The sequence below is a fragment of the Trichechus manatus genome, unplaced genomic scaffold, assembly GCF_000243295.1.
Source record: "Trichechus manatus latirostris isolate Lorelei unplaced genomic scaffold, TriManLat1.0 scaffold00030, whole genome shotgun sequence".
Taxonomy (NCBI): domain Eukaryota; kingdom Metazoa; phylum Chordata; class Mammalia; order Sirenia; family Trichechidae; genus Trichechus; species Trichechus manatus.
In genome coordinates this window covers 13,320,115-13,336,568 of record NW_004443966.1, presented here as the reverse complement: position 1 = coordinate 13,336,568, position 16,454 = coordinate 13,320,115, and the positions used below count along the sequence as shown (strand labels likewise).

The 16,454-nt window shown below is 49.9% G+C and overlaps 1 protein-coding gene across 1 annotated transcript in view; it reads right to left on the bottom strand.

Moving 5' to 3' along the window:
* Positions 1–407: 407 nt before the first annotated feature.
* MAP2K5 (mitogen-activated protein kinase kinase 5) overlaps positions 408–16,454 on the bottom strand; it is a 277,318-nt gene continuing 261,271 nt past the window's right edge. Inside the window, exon 22 of the mRNA XM_004374690.3 lies at positions 408–512. Coding sequence (XP_004374747.1) covers positions 408–512 — 105 coding nt within the window. The remainder of the gene's footprint in view (positions 513–16,454) is intronic.

The window sequence follows — 16,454 nt, the reverse complement described above, 5'->3', positions numbered from 1 at the left end:
ACAACCCTCGTGGGGGGAGGCGTCACAAAGCAGTGATACTTTATTCTCCTCAGCTGGGGCTGACAGGGCCTGATCCTTACAAAGAAAAACATTAGGGACATGGGGGGGGGGGCGGGGGCAGTAGGAGCCTCCCCTCTCACTGCCCCACCCTTTCACCCACCCTTCAGGGGCCAGGATCTCCAGACTGGAGGGGTGAGGGCTTGCCCGGCAGGGGCTGGCTACCCGAGGACGGCCCAGGCAAGGCCCGGTGCGGAGGTGGAGCCATCTGCTGGCAAAGTCACAGGTGAGACAGCAGGGAAGCCGGGGGCCCAGCAAAGCTCTTCTGGTGCAGGCAGCAGACGGAGAGTGGGGCGACAGGCGGGGTTGTCCCTTGTCACCAGTCCTGGGCTTTCAGCACCCTTGCAGCCTCATGGGGGCCCCTGCTGGCTCCGCCTCTCCTCCAGCGCCCTGCACACCCACATGGACACCACAGTGGCGTTTCCGTCGTTGAACTGCACGATGAACGGGTGGCCCTACAGGGAAGAAGAGCAGGCTGAGACAGGCGGTCCCCAGACTTGCCCATCAGTATGCTTTCCAAGGCCTGTTCTCAGCCTGGATTGCATGTCTTCTTCACAACAGCCCCGTGAGGTGAGACGGGAGCTATCGGCCCATTTCACAGCCTAGATAACTGAGGCCCGAGGCAGGGCCAGGGCGTGCCGGCTAGACGGCACTGAGTGTCTGGAGCACTCAGTGGCACAGCTCAAACTCTGCCTGGTGCTCTGCTGCCTTTTCTGGAACTCCACCAGCCTGACAGCGCCTCAGGTGGGGCCTGTGAACGCCCCGTCTGCCTGCCCCTCCTCCACGGCGCCCTCACACAGCTGCTGCATGGCCTGGCCCCTGCGCTGCCAGCTTTCCGGTCTGGTGGCTGCCCAGAGACCAAAGAATCATCTTGTCACAGGCGCTGTCGACCCCTTTTAGTCTTCTTCTTTGTCTAAAGCGCTCCTATAAATAAATCACCCTCTACCAGCGGAGGGAAGGCAGCCGTGTCGGGGGAGGAGTGTGCTGGCGTACGTGGTGAGATGGGTGGGCTGAGCTGGACCTGGGAGGGGCCGGTACGGTGTCCCGGCAGCCTGTCGCCCCCCATCCCTCCTCCTCCTCCTCCGCGGCTTCTCTGCTAAGGAAGCTACACCTGGTGGCTTCCGCCCCGCCCCAGACTGTGCACCTGCGGGGAGACGGCAGGGCCCGGGGGGCCAGAGGGCTTCAGCCCCGGCCAGGGCTGTGGGGGGACAGCACACGTCTCGTGGGGTGCGCTGGACGAGAGCAGGGAAGATGGGGGGTGGGGGACGGCATACATCTTGTGGGGTGCGCCGGAGGAGAGCAGGGAGGATGGGGGTGGGGGACAGCACACGTCTCGTGGGGTGCGCCGGAGGAGAGCAGGGAGGATGGGGGTGGGGGACAGCACATGTCTTGTGGGGTGCGCGGGAGGATGGGAGAGAGGAGGGCTCCCTGCCGCCTTCCCTTCCTGGCCCAGCTCCTCTTCCTCCTCTTTCCCTGCTTGCACCCTTCTCAGACCCCTCCCCAACCCCTGGCCTGGGCGCCCAGGACTGCTTTTCCCCTTTTTCCGACACACCCTGTCTTGACTAGCAGCCCTGGGGGACGGGGGGAGGGAGGACAGGGTGGGGATACAGGCCCCTGGCCGGCAGCTGCCTCCCCATGAGTTCACCACAGTTGTTGGCATCATGGCCAGGAGGGATGCGGGCCCAGGGCTCGGATGCCCTGGGCGCCCCAACCCTGGGGTCTGTGTGGCCCACGTGGATTGCAGGTCAGACCTGCAATGTCTCTGGGGACAGGAAGAAGGAATGTCCAAGTTCCCTTGCCTTGGGTTGACACTTTGTCCCCTTACCCGGCCTTTCCAACTCAGGCAAGGAGAACCATCCCAGGAGCACCCTGCCTGGTTCCAACTCAGAGGCACACAGAACAATGTCAGGGGTACAGTGGTGAGGAAACTCAGCCTGCGGAGGGGAAGGTCAAGGGCACGGGCACCCCACCCAGGGGGACTCACTGAGGCTGTGGTGGAGCTAGGCCTGAGCCCACCTGGACACCTCTGGTGACACCCCATGGCCCTCTGTAGGGGTTCCCACCACACCTGCAGGACCCCCGAGGGAGGAAGGGCTGCTGCAGACGGCAGCTAGGGAAGAGGAACTGGGAGCCAGGCTGGGTGGGCGCCCTGCAGGTAGCAGAGGCCTGGGTGTGGGGCTGGAGCAGGCCAGGCCCAAAGGTTCCCCCATATCTGCTCACCCTAGGCCTATTTTCCCTGACTGCTGCCTGGCCAGAAACAATTCTTCCTGAAGAGAGTGTGCACAGTTCCTTTTCAGGAGGCAGGAGAGGTGACCCCTTGCCCTTCTAAAGAACAAAGGCAGAAGCTGTGCTCAGGAGCCAACGGCCCCCTCCCCCCAAGCCTGGGGTAACACAGTGTCACTTTCCCAGAATGCCGGTGACTTTGGGGCCCATATGCTCCATCTCTGTTATCATCTGTTCAGGAGCAAGCAGAGCGGAACTGCGGAGGGCGAGGGAGGCATTCCTCCAGTCTACAAGAAGGCTGCTGGCCGCCCTGCAGGGAGGGGGAGGAGACGGCTGCTCGCTGCCCCTCACTCTCAGACCTGGGGGACACTGGTCCTCGTCTGCCCCGCACTGGCTGGGCAGTGACTCCCATCTCCGGCTTAACGCGGATGAAGCATGGCATGTCCCTGCAGGGTAGTGACCTGGACAAGTGGTTTTGTCCCCCAGCCACTGTCAATGGCTTGGTTGGGCACTGAGAGGAGAGAGAGATGAGAGCGGACCAGAGAGGGAGGCAGGGAAGGGGAGGAGCCCAGCCTTCCTTGGTGTCCTGGGCTCTGACATGTGAACTTGGGAGCTGCCAACAGCCGTGGCCCACCACGACAGCATGCAGTGCTGCACAGGACGAAGCAGGGGAGGGGCCAGGGAGGATGTCCTGACAGCGTGAGAGACCCCTGGGGCCTCAATACTCGGGCCTATCCCTGCCTGCAGGTCCATGAGGCACCCCACAGTCTGGTGTAAAATCACTCTCTGTGCCATAAAGCTCCTCTGGGCTGTTTTTCTGTTATCTGCAGCTAAAGAAGCACTAACTCCTAGGCTGGCTGCCTTTACACATGAGGAACAGGGGCCGCAGGAAGGTCATCCTTGATCTGTGTGGGCTTCCAGAGCTGGGACGGGAACACAAGGCTCTGTAATCCAAGCCCACGGCCCTGTGCTCCCTTGGGCAGAACTGGAGTGGGCAGAGGTGGGGAACCAACATCCAGACTGCAACTCCCCCTTGTCTTATTTCTCCCATGGTGATTCAGGCCACCCAGAGCAGGGCTCAGGCTGCAGGCTGCGAGCCCAGACCCTCCTGGGACCTGGTCCCTGTCAGCACCACCCCTCGCTGGTCGCTCTTACTTGACTCCGCCTCCTCCATCAGCCCTGTGAGTCCCCACTGGGCCCGGTGCCCCTGACCTTCCCCTCTCCGAGCTGAGTTTCCTCCCTCCATGCACCTCTGACATCTTCCTGTGCGCCTCTGAGTTAGGACCAGGCAGGATGCTTCTGGGATGGTTCTCCTTGCAGATGGTTCTCCTCTAAGGTGCAAAGGCTGGGTAAGGGGACAGAATGTCAATCCAGGGTGAGGGAGCCTCGACAGTCCTTTTTCCTGTTCCCTGAGACTTCTCAGAAGAGATGTGGCCCAGACAGGGGAAGCGACTGGTGTAGGTGCTGGGACTGGACTCTGGTCTTCTGCTTTCTACTCTGGTACATCCTCAGGGCTAGCCTGTCTCCCTGTGACTGGAGGGTACCGTTCTCTCCTTCCTCCCGAGATACCTGGCGCTCCTCCAGCGCCTGGACGTGACAATGCAGGTGCTCCGCATAAGCTCAATGCACAAACACACACAATCTGATGGACGATTCTGGGGAAAGCACAGAAATCACTTGGCCACCCTGAGGTGTCTGCAGGTGTCCAAAGTCCCAGGCAGCTCTGGACAGGCCTGAGCAGATACAGGCACAGCCAGGTGCTCCAGGAGTCCTGGCAAGGCCAGCGCCTGGCGACGGGCAGCACTGTACACAGTCACACTGATCCTGAGCCTGGTGACACGGAAGAGCACTGTGTGCCAGCACTGCCACAGGCTGTGTCCCATGCTCCCCACTGTCCCACTCTCTACTCACTCACTCTAGGAGGCACACACCGCCTTCATCTCTACTCTTCAGATGAGGAAACCGACACAGAGGTGGGCAACTTGTCGAAGGTTTGGGTTGGAACCAGAACGTGGGTCTCCTGACTCCATATCCCAGCTTATGAACACGTGATCTCCTGCATCTTTGATCAGAGTGCTGACCTGAGTGTGGGGCTGGGGTGGCTCTGCCCCTACAGCAGGTCCCTCCTGTGCTGGATGGACACACACCCTCCAAGCAGAGGGATCCAGGTCTGCCAAGCTCTCGTGGCCCCACTGTGCTACAAGGAACTACGGAAACACGGTGTGATGTCTTCCTGAAGCCGGGACACCACCTACTGCTTGCCGAGGGCGTCATTCCCCCCGCGGTGACTGCCCCGAGCCCAGGCCTCCGTCCTCCATGCAGGGCATGTTAGCGGCCACGTCTGCAGAGCCCGGCAGGGCGCGTGCCGGCTGGAGCTGCTGCACAATCTCTCTGGCCTCATCACCAGGCCGTGGGAGCCACTCTTGTCACCTGGATTCTCTCAGGGCCAATTCAACAATTAAACTGGCGAGGACTGAAGTATTATGGTCCCCAGACTTCACCACAGAAGGTGGAGGCATAATGAAGGGAAAAGGATGCAACTGTAAGAGGTAGGATGGATCCAAAAGTGGGACGCGGGGAGGGCGAGAGACGCGGCAACAACAACCAGTGACGGCACCCCCCGCACCCCCCGGCCGATGGGGATGCGAAGCAACCGTGCTGGCGAGATGAAGGGCCTTGCCGGAAACTTAATCACTTATGAAGAGCGATGCAGATGTTCAGTACACCCCTCCTCCACCTGGGCATGAGCTTCCTCAGTTCTGCTAGGTTCTGACTCTGATTCTGTAGTGATATCTCCAGTTCTCGCTCACTCGTTCCATGCAGGACACGGAGACTAGGAACCTGCCCAGGTGGGTAAGCGCTGCCTGGGGCTCAGGTGTGGACTCACAGTGAAACCGCACTGTCCGCCCTTAGCTGGGCTTTGGACTGATCTCCAAAGAGGAGTTCATCTCTGTGGGGTTCCCATGCCTTCTCTTCAGATAACTTCCTAAAGAACACCTCGTTATTTGAATCGTTCCAACTTGCTGGTGTGGCTGCAAGGGCTAGCGCTACGCCTGGCACACAGTGGGCCCTCAACGCCTGCGGCATGAAAAGGTGATGCCTATCTTTTACAAAGGAGTTTCCAGGTGGCACGAATGGTTAAACGCTCGACTATTAGCCGAAAGGTTGGTGGTAAGGCCTGGCATTCTGCTTCCGAAAGGTCACAGCCTTGAAAACCCTGTGGAGCAGTGCCTGGAGTCCCATCAGACGCTGGGCCACAGTGCCCCCCACCTGGCCCAGTGCACAGCCACACGGCACCAGGTGTGGATAGGTCAAGGCTGCTCTGAGCTCCTGATGGTGTTGGTGCTTCCTGTCAGCTCTGAGTACTTCCTGTCCGACCATAAGTAATTCATAGGAACAGCTGGCAGTTACTGGCAGTGATTAAACTCTGATATAAAACTTTCCTGCGTTTCCGTTTTTAAGCTTCTCTGTCCGTTTAGTGGATGCCCAAGAGGAAAAGGAGAGGTGAGCCATCCAACAACCAGGAGGACCAGGCTTTTCCTGACACTGTGCCACTGAGACAAAGCACAGACAGACGGAATGCTGACGCCGACGGAAGACCGTACCTGTCAGCCACGGCCCGGCCCTCAGGAGAAGTCTCACGATGACTTTATACAGATGTCTACGATGAACACTAACAAATTCTTACTAAAAAAGTAATTTTATATAAATCAGGCTGGACTTTATCATGGAGCTCTCCCTACAGTTTTATATAATAAAACGTGTTCCACAGTTAGTTTCCAAATTACCAATCCAATCCCTTCTTACCCAGGAGAAAACTCTGGAGTAGAGAGGAAGGACGTACAGCAGATGTCTGATGTCTGTTAACCTGCTGACAAGTAGCAAGGCTGCAGGCAGCCTTTATAATATTAATTACTCGAGGTAATAAATCATAATCCTCCCTGGGGGGTCAGCTCTTCCTTCCAGGCTGGGTGTGCCTCAGCAGGGGGTAGTCAGGGAGGCGATGGCTAGGATGGAGGCTGGAGGGGAGCCGCGAGTGACTCAGCAGGGAGAAGCTGAGGTACCTCAGTCAAACTTCTCCTCTGTGTGGGGTACTGCAGGGAGCCTTGGGCAGCTGGCAAGCCTTTTCCTGGACATCCCACTAGTTGTGAAGGGCCACAACTGCCTCACCTACAAAAGAGATGATACTAAGGGGGGAAGTCCATTCCCCTGGCTTCGTCTTTCTCTATGGAGAGACTTGCGTTATTGTAGCACTCCTGACCCCTCCTTGGAGGTGGGGTGGCAACAGTGGGAGGAGGAGTGCCGGACTCAGCCCCCTGAGCTCTCTCTGTGGGTCTCCTGCCCACAGGAAGGCTACGTCTGGCTGCCTTCTTGTGGTCAGCTTCCCCAGCAGGCTCTGGGCCCCAGGGGGAGGCCGAGCAGTTGTTCCCCCGACTGTGGCTCAGCTGGTAAGTTCTCAGGAAGGCCACTGGGGTCACGCACGTGGATCCTTCCATCCAGATTTTTAGAGAGGTAAAGTTGATATTTTCCTCCAAGTTTCTGAGTTTTATTTCTCAGTGGCCTCCTCACACCCACCCAGTACCACCTGCCTTCTCTTCCTCTTGGGCTGAGTTGTGAGGACTAAATGAGATCACTTACATAAGAGATGGTGCTTCACAGACATGTGTTGGCTAGGTGTGAGGATGGCTATTATTCCTCCACATGGAATGTGGCCCCAGGATTATGCATTTGGGGCTGAAGCAAAGCTGAGAGAATGAGCCTTGTCTCTGTACAGCTAACATGGAGCCTGCCTGTCTGTCCAGCCCGACTTAGCTGGGCAAATGCCATGGGTGCAGAGCTTCCAGACGCAAGGCATTTGTTCTGAGAATGGGCTTTCTCAGCCCTGATTTCTAAATCTTTCCCGTGGTGGGGGTGGGGGGTCCCCTTCTAGCCCTTCATTTTCTTTTAAGACCTCAGAAATGGTTTGCAGCTATGACAGGCCATTTCAATCAACCTTCTCGAGTTTATTCTTCACAATGGCTACAGAAATAGATGTTTTCCTCCGAATATTCAATTATTAGCAGCAAATTGCTTACCTCTAGCCATGCCAGACTGTACACCAGCATCTAAGGGGGTCAGGAGTGTTCCACCTTTCCTGCAAGCAGATCTGTGTGTGCCTACACTGAGTAATTGGTCAGAAAATGGCCCACTGAGAGAACACGACATTTCCCGAGGTCTCCATGAGCCATTCTAGGGCCTGTGCTTACAGGGGTAAGGGGAGGCGGCACAGGACAACTCCAGTGGGGCAGGGTGAGGGGATAAACACAGGAGATGCTGGTGCTCATGAGCTGGTGTCTGAGGGAGCTGACCCAGAATGTGCTGCTGGCCCATTTAAGTGGGGACTTTGGGAGCTGCCCCTGGCATGGCCTCAGATAGGACTGGTTGCGGGGGAGCATGGCAGACTTGGCCTGGGTAGATGCTCTGAGGATCGGGATCAGAGGGCCTCAGAGGGAGAGTGGGAGCCTTTTTCTAGATAATGCTGAGGACTTGTATCCGAGAAGCCGAATCTGTAGCAAGTCCAAGAAGTGAGCATGGGGACAGTTACAGGTGTCTGGATGCTCAAGGGTTGTCTTTTGAGGCGATGGCTGTGTGTTGGTGGAGATTTAAAGACACAAGGCTCAGGAAGATGGATTCTCTCCTGCCGTCTTTTTTCCTTACCTCTTGAGTTTTGCTGTTTAAGCTCTTGCTGCGTGTGTGTGTGCACACGCAAAATAGAACTGCGTGTGACAGAGGGTGAATGAAGAGTCCTGATAAAATGAGAGACTAAGATAGCCTAAAAGCTTCCCCTCTACAAACTCCTAGACATGCCAGATGAAACAGAATGATTTTTAAAAAAGCACAGCTGAACTTATAAGAAAGAAAGGGAAAGCTGTAAGTGCTGAAAATGAAGAGGGAACCGAAAACCAGGATTATAAGTGCATGAGTGGAAGTCTTGTGGCACTAAGGAGAGCTACTGATTCCAGGAATGTAGAGACTTGAGTGATACAGAACATTGGGGAAAAAAACTGACCACGTATGAAGGGAGTCTTCACAAATAACACAGGCTTGATAATCACACAGACCACATCATCTGACCATAGTGCACGGAAATGAGACAACAGTCACAAAAAGATAATAAAGCAACTCTGAATATTTGGAAATAAAAATATTTCTAAATAATTCATGGGTCAAAAAAGAAATCCTAATTGAAACTGGAAATTACTTAGAACTGAATGACAATGAAAACACTACGTATAAATATTTACGGGATGCAGCTAAAGCAACATTTAGAAGGCAATTTATAGCCTTAGATGTATACATTAGGGAAAAAGATGGGGAGCTTCTGAACTAAGCATCCAATAAATATAAAAAGAACAGAGAATAAAAAGAGTAAAGAAAACCTAACACAGCTAATAACAAAGATAAGAACACAAAGGAATTAAATGGAAAGATAGCATAGAGATTATCAATTTAATAAAAAATTGGTTCTTTAAAAAGACTCCAAACAAAATAGGTAAAGGAAAGAGAAGACATGGGTAAACACTATTAGGAATGAAAAGGATACACAGCCACAAATACAGCAAAAATGTAAAAATAATAAGGGCATATCTTATGAATGGTATTGAGCCAACATATTTGAAAATGCAGACTCACAATACGACAAAGAGAGTTGCAAGGCAGTGGGGAGAGTGACAATGGTGGCAACTGGCAAGGTGCCAACCAGCACTGACAAACCATCACCCCTGACAGCTGGGTCACAGGTTGAAGGCCTTGGTATCAAGCTTAACTTTCCAAAGCACTTCACATCCATTGTCTCATCCTATTTTAAGGAGCATCCAATTAAGTAAAGGCTGCTGCTACTCCTTAAAATTCAGTTTAGTAACAGCGTTTCTAGTTCCCTAATAGGGAGAAACAAACCATTCACACACAGACTGAAGCTAAACGGGGAATTTTTTCATGCTCTCTGATCAGCCAGGTACAAAAAACATAGAGAAGAAGAAAAGAGGGCTAAAGATATTAGATACCAAGTTTTGGGTACATAACTTTAAACAAAGTGCCATCTTTTTTACTGTTTTCAACTATGATGTCTGTCATGGGTTGAACTGTCCCCCTAAAATGTCTGTCAACTTGGCTAAGTCATGATTCCCAGTATTATATGATTGTGTACTGTTTTGAAATCTGATGTGATCTCCCTATGTGTTGTAAACTCTATTACTATGACGTAATAACATGGATTAGCGGCAGTTACACTGATGAGATCTACAAGATTAGATAGTGTCTTAAGCCAATGTCTTTTGAGATATAAAAAAGAGTAGCGAGCAGAGACACGTGGGAACCTCACACCACCAAGAAAGCAGTGCAGGGAGCAGAGTGCGTCCTTTGGACTTGAGGTTCCTGTGCTGAGATGCTCCCAGACCAAGGGAAGACTGATGCATCACAAGGACCTTCCTCCAGAGCCAACGGAGACAGAGGGCCTTCCCCTGGAGCTGATGCCCTGAATTTGGATTTATAGCCTACTGGACTGTGAGATAATAAATTTCTCTTTGTTAACCCCATCCACTTGTGGTATTTCTGTTAGAGCAGCACGAGATGACTAAGACAATGTCCCAGACTTGATCCGTGCCTCACTCATTTCAATGGAATGAGCTGCTGAGGGGGGTGAGCATGGGGAAGCCCAAGGGCTGGCTGGCAGCTCCTTTGGAAAATCTGAAATAAGAGCATAACAAAGACCAAAGCCCCCAGATCTGGTCTATAAAATACAGGATTAAGCATTACCAGTTACTCCAGAGTTTCCGCTATTAGCAACCAACAGTTTCCTTTTGGAACTGTCGCCTCCCTTTTTAAAGGGAAATCCACAAAGAGGAAGCAAACCACGTGAAAATTCTGATCATTCTGCATTCCGGTAGCAAATAAGAATCATCAACAGAACCCACGTTTAGCCTTGAGCAATATTTTCTAAAACAAAACACGAAGAACCTGTGGTACTTAACTATTCTGTTATTGATTTACTGTGGTTTGCAAGGTAATGTTGAAGAAAATTAAACGTACAGAAGCTTGAAATGTGTTTTCTGTGGCGGTGAATGGTGTGACCCGTGTTTTCTGGGGTGGTATGGTTGGTCACGCTCGCCATGAATGAGTAAGGGAGCACACTTTATCTGGTTACAAACAAGCCGGCTGCCTTCATGGCAGAGCCCATGAAACCGTAGTCTGTCTTCACTGGCAAAAAGGACAAAGTTATTTTGTTACAAGCTTGTGTTTACTGGTAGTTAGGCTCTGGTTTAACAGGGGACTTTAATTCAATAAAATTCACTCTGGATGCATGATGAGACTTTTATGAGCCTGCTTCTAATTTGGTTTTTAGAGTTTAAGGACTGTCCTCGGCACATTCATGGCTGTTTGGTTCCCCGAGAAAATTAAAAAAAAAAAAAAAACAACAAAAACACTCAACAATTTGAAGTCTACCCTGGTTACTGATTCAAGGGCAACATGATCACATTGTTTCAAACTTAAGACATTTATATGAAACATTATCAAGTAGTATATTTCCTGTTTAGTGAAACTGCCTGCTTCCCAAATCCAAAGGCACTTTATGTATCTACAGGCCACTAATCTGACACCCTAATAGAAGGCTAAGAATCTTGGAGTTAAACTTCAAAAAAAAAAAAAAAAGCCTTCTAAGGTCAAAGTAAATATTTTAATGTCCACGCACCAAAATTTGAATACTTCAGCTATTTCCTCAAGCCTTTATTCAAGTCAATTTTCTTGTATTTTAGACTTAATTCTAACAAGCTTAGTTGTTTGGTTTTCTGATCTAAAATGCAAAAGACATCGCCAAATATAAGAGGAAGGGGGAAGGGTTGTTAGAGGGAGGAACAAGTACGGGGCAAGAAGTGACACCTGTTAGCAAAACCAACAACAGAAACCAAAACAAAAAAAAAAAACAGTTTGGGGTCAACCAGCGTAGGGACCATCAGTCGTACATCAACACCAGGAGACAACGCTATAGTAGAACAAAACAAATAAATATCACCAGTAATGTTCTAAAGTAATTTTTTTTTGGGGGGGAAAAAAGCTAAATCCTGAAGTATATATTCTGATAGGGAATACATTTAAGAAGATCCCTTACCTGTAACTTCTCTTTCTTAAGTTTTGATTTTATAAAGAATAAGTTTCAGTTGCCTGAATAATTTCCTTCTGAGGAACAGCTCATTCACCAATGATGCTGAATAAAAGACCTGCCGCCATAATGAGCTCTAGAATGTCAACATTAACCACAGTGAAAGTGCTCACAACCATCGAGACTCTTCGCCCAGCGCCTCTCTCAGTTCGCCACGCAGCACCGTGTGATGTCACAGGGGCAGATGAGCCTTCGGATTCTCTGAATTCAGTAAAGGCATATCGCGCTGCTTAGGGCCCATGTCTACCTTGGCTTCCTTTGCAGGGAGTTTGATTTATGGTCAAGTGGAGGGATAAAAGAAGTGTTTCACAGAGCAGATTTATAACCTCATCTTGCTTTTTATATGACATCCTATGACATAATGTTGGAAGGACTGCAGGGCAACTCAGAAACTCAGTAGAAAGTTTTATATGTTGGGGTTTGGAGTGTTTTGCACTTGCAAAGGTCAGGTAGGAAAGGACCAGGGAAATGAGCCAGAGAGGCGGCCAGAGAGTGAGTGTCAGCTGGTTTAATTTTCTGTGTCAACTCTGAAAATTAGATAAACAATGACAAACCAGGCTCTTTAAATGAACTTGTCACTTCTGGTTTTCTTGATATAGGGTAACATTTTTTTCAAGTCCTAGTAGCCCCAAAGACAGAGTTAACCCTTGAGAGATTACATAAATGTAAAGTCCCCCCATCTGAACACAAAAGGTTTAGTCCAAACCTAGAACCTTAAAAGAAAAACTAATTATCCTTGAAATTTAAATACTCTTCTAACAATTAAGGGCGCTTTGCCTAGAGCCAAAAGGTCCAGTCTTTTGTAGGATGGTGTTGGCAATTTCTCGATTTTTTCTTTCCATCATCTTCTTCCCTCCCCAGACCAGCTCAACCCCTCAACATGGTCCCCTTGATCTTTAACCTCCTTTTGCAAGCGTATCTTTCAACCATTGTTCTAAGCAATACTGTCAACATGGAACAGTTACTGGTTCTCTTCTCACCAACGCAGGTGGCACATACCCTGCCCCTGCCCCACCGCTTGCTGTTATGAAGAGGTGGGACAGAAGAACTGCCAGGCTTCTCTTCAGCCCCAATATGCCTTGTGCTATTGCAAGTTAATGTTTCAGCCATGACATGCTCCCTAGTAGCGAGAGAGACAGATCAGTGACTCTTTCTAACAGCTCCCCTAATTGGCTTGGCTATAAGGATATTTATTCAAACATAACCCAGTTTGAATATGCTGAATTAGAGAGAGAAATGTGTATATTTACAGAGTAGTGTTTTCATTCCACAAAGTGCTTTCAAGCTTATTATCTCATCCAAGTATCACAACAATTCCATGAAGTAGCTGGACAGCGTAACTGTTACTACTTCCAATAAACCCCAAAAGACCAAACTTGTTGCCATCGAGTCGATTCTGATTTATAGTGACCCTATAGGACAGAGTAGAACTGTCCCATAGGGTTTCCAAGGAGCAGCTGGTGGATTTGAGCTGCCAACCTTTCAGTTAGCAGCCATAGTGCTTAACCACTGGCACCACCAGGGCTCCATTGTCTCCAGTATGTGGACTCAAAAACTAGGTTCAGAGAAGTTAAATGATTTGTCCAAGGCAGAGTTAGGATTTGAACATCATTACAATATAGTAATAACAGCGATATCGTAATTACTAACAGTTATGAGCACCTACCCTGTGCCGGTATTAAGCCAGGTGCTTTCATTTACATTATTTCATGTGATCTCCAAAAGCCCTCGCAGGAAGTAAAGGGTAACTTATTTTATAAACAAGGACACCGCAGCTCTGAGATGGCAAAGAACATGCTCCAGGCTGAAGTACCAGGACTGGGTTCGAGCCCAGGTTCTTGGACCTCAGGTGTCATCTTTCCCCACACTCTACAACTGGCAGGTAATAACCCAGAAACAACTCCCCTGTATCACAAAGACACAGATGCCACAGTCTGCCCTAGATAAAGTATGAAATAGGTGATTTGAAGCCCCCAAGCCCCCGGTCTTTGGCCCATTCTTAAATTCTGATGCCTCTTCTCCTCTTCTAAAGTGTTCCAAGTTTCAAAATAATCTCTGATGCCAGCTAACTGTTGAGAAAAAAAGCCCGAGTAAGCCAGTTCACTTGAAGGAATGCATAACTCACAAGAGCACAGGGCCATGTGCACCGAGGAGGCGGTGCTCGCCCCAGCTCAGCTGCATCTCTGATCTCTCCAGGGTGGACAGTCCAGGGTGCGCGGGGCTCTACCCGGATATGTGGGTAATTTACCTGTAGTTTTAGGAGCCCCGGGGATTTCATTCTCTACAATGCAGTTCTTCCCCCTACCTCTGTGACCTTCGTCTTCTACCAAATAAGGAGAAGAACACCAACTTCACAGGACGACTGTGAATGTGAAGTTCCTAGTCAGAGGCTAGCATGGAAACAGTTCTGTAGTCACGACTATCAGTGGCCTACATTTTGAAATATTTACTAAAAGTTTCTAAGGAAACTTTTATAAAACCTAACACATGTTAAGATATCACTTTGAGGACTAAAGTGCAACTGACCCAAGCCATGGTATTTTCAATCACCTCATATGGCATGTGAAAACTGGACAATGAATAAGGAAGACCAAAGAGGAATTGATGCCTTTGAATTATGGTATTGGTGAACAATATTGAATATTCCAGAAGAAGGAACAAATCTGTCTGGAAGAAGTACAGCCAGAATGCTCCTTAGAAGTGAGGACGGTGAGACTTCGTCTCACATACTTTGGACATGTTATCAGGAGGGCTCAGTCCCTGGAGGAGGACATCGCACTTGGTAAAGTAGAGGGCCAGTGAAAGAGAGGAAGACCCTCACCGGGACGGGCTGACACAATGGCTGCAACAATGGGCTCAAACATAGCAACGATTGTGAGGACGGCACAGGACCAGACAGTGTTTCGTTCTGTTGTACATAAGGTCGCTATGAGTCGGAACCAACTCGATGGCACCTAACAATGACAACAACATACGTTCCCTGCTAACTGTGGCAGATGCCAAAACACAGTGTTCTTGGTGTGCCCGCCCTCCTGACAGCTGCACACCCACTGGCTGGACGGGCGGTGTTTTTGTCTGACGTCAGCCAGTAGAGATTTGAGGCCCTGCTGTCTAGGTATAAGGACCCTCCCCACTCACCAGCAGCCCCTCATCTGAGCCTCAGTCCCATCTAAACAAGAGTGAGCAAGGTTTCTCTCGGGCTTAGAATTCTGTGTGACTAAAACACAAACCAGAAAAAAGGAATTCCAACTGTTGCGCTCACACACAGCCCCTCAGACAGCATTTCAAGTACAGTTTATTAGTGTGTGATATGAAAAGGGTATTTTTATTGCATGATATAATGCAATGGGACCTTGGGCGCTCTGTGGAAAGACCTCACACTCAGAAGTGTAATGAACCCATAGTCCCAAAAACATTATACTGTACATTAACCTATCATTAATGGCACATTAGGGCTAGGGGCATTGCACGCTTGCTGGTCAGGGCTCCATCAGGACAGTGTTGAGAAAACCACACAGTCTTCCCAGGCTTAAAACAAATAGAGAAAATAAATATTCCTGACGTCTACAGGCAGCTTTAAAGGAAGTTCAATCCCAGCTCTGCCTTGCAATTTCCCAGCCTGCCTTCTTAAGAGAGGAAGGAAGACATGCAACCAAACCAAGGGAGAAGAACACAGCCCTCTTGTCGTTTACCCCCAGTTACTGGCTGTGCCACCTCAGTGCAGGCTCCCAAGGCCATGAGCAGATGGCACCTTTGGCAGGGGAAAAGCTTCCCAAAGGCTACTCGGGCCTGGGCCACGGGCTGCAGAGGGGAAGGAGCCTGGGAGACTGTGCATCCACCTTCCTCCCTTTCCAAATGGGAAATCAAGGCTCAAAAGGATGAAGGAAGAGACAAGCTACCTGACGGAAAAACAGGCTAAGGATATAAAAAAATACAATGGCCAATGTGGAAAAAAAAAAAGTTTGACATCATGCTGAATAGAACAAATGCAAATGCAAAACCACTAGGTATCATTTTCCCACCGATCAGATGGGCAGATTCAAGTCTGGTAAGTTAGCATCAGAAGAGGTTGGGGAACCGGCCTTCTCATACACAGTATATGAAGATGTATATATAGAGATGGTCACTGTCTTATTAGCAAAAAACTGGAAATGGCCATTGAAAAGAATGAGGTAGACCTTTACATGCTGATATAGAAAGATCTCGAAGATACAGGACGTGGGAACACAAGGTGCAGAACCATTGTTGTCGTTATTTGCCATCGAGTTGATTCTGACTCATAGCAGCCCTGTAGGACAGAGTAGAACTGCCCCATAGGGTTTCCTAGGCTGTCATCTGTACAGGAGCAGATTGCCAGGTCTTTTCTCCTGTGGAGCTGCTGGTGGGTTTGAACTGCTGACCTTTCAGTTAGCAGCCGAGTGCTGAACCATTGCACCACCAGGGCTCCTGCAGGAACAGTAAAAACAATAAAAAATTCTAGAAGGATAAACAAGCTACTATGAACAGTGCAGGTTCCTGGGTAGTGCAAATGGTCTGTGCTCAGCTACTAACCTAAAGGCTGGTAGTTGAATCCACCAAGTGGCAATGCAGAAGAAAGGTCTGGCAATCTGCTTCCGTAAAGATTACAGCCAAGAAAACCCTATGGAGCAGTTCCATTCTGTAACACGTGAGCTCGCCATGAGTTGGAACTGACTTGACGGCAACAGGTTTGGTTTTTGATTTGATTAACAGTATTTATATCTGGACAGCAGGGCTGGGGCACTGGGTCGGGGGAGGAGGATGGTTGGAATAAGACTTCCAACTTGTTATTGTATATCCTTCATACTATTTGAATTTTTCACCATAATTTAGTTTCCGAAAACAAATGTTGAGGAGGGCAGGAACGACCTTTTTGAGAACCTATTATTTCCCAACAACTACGCTAAGTGCTTTATGCGCTTCATCTTGTTTGGGTTTTCACAAAAACAGGAAGAGTAAG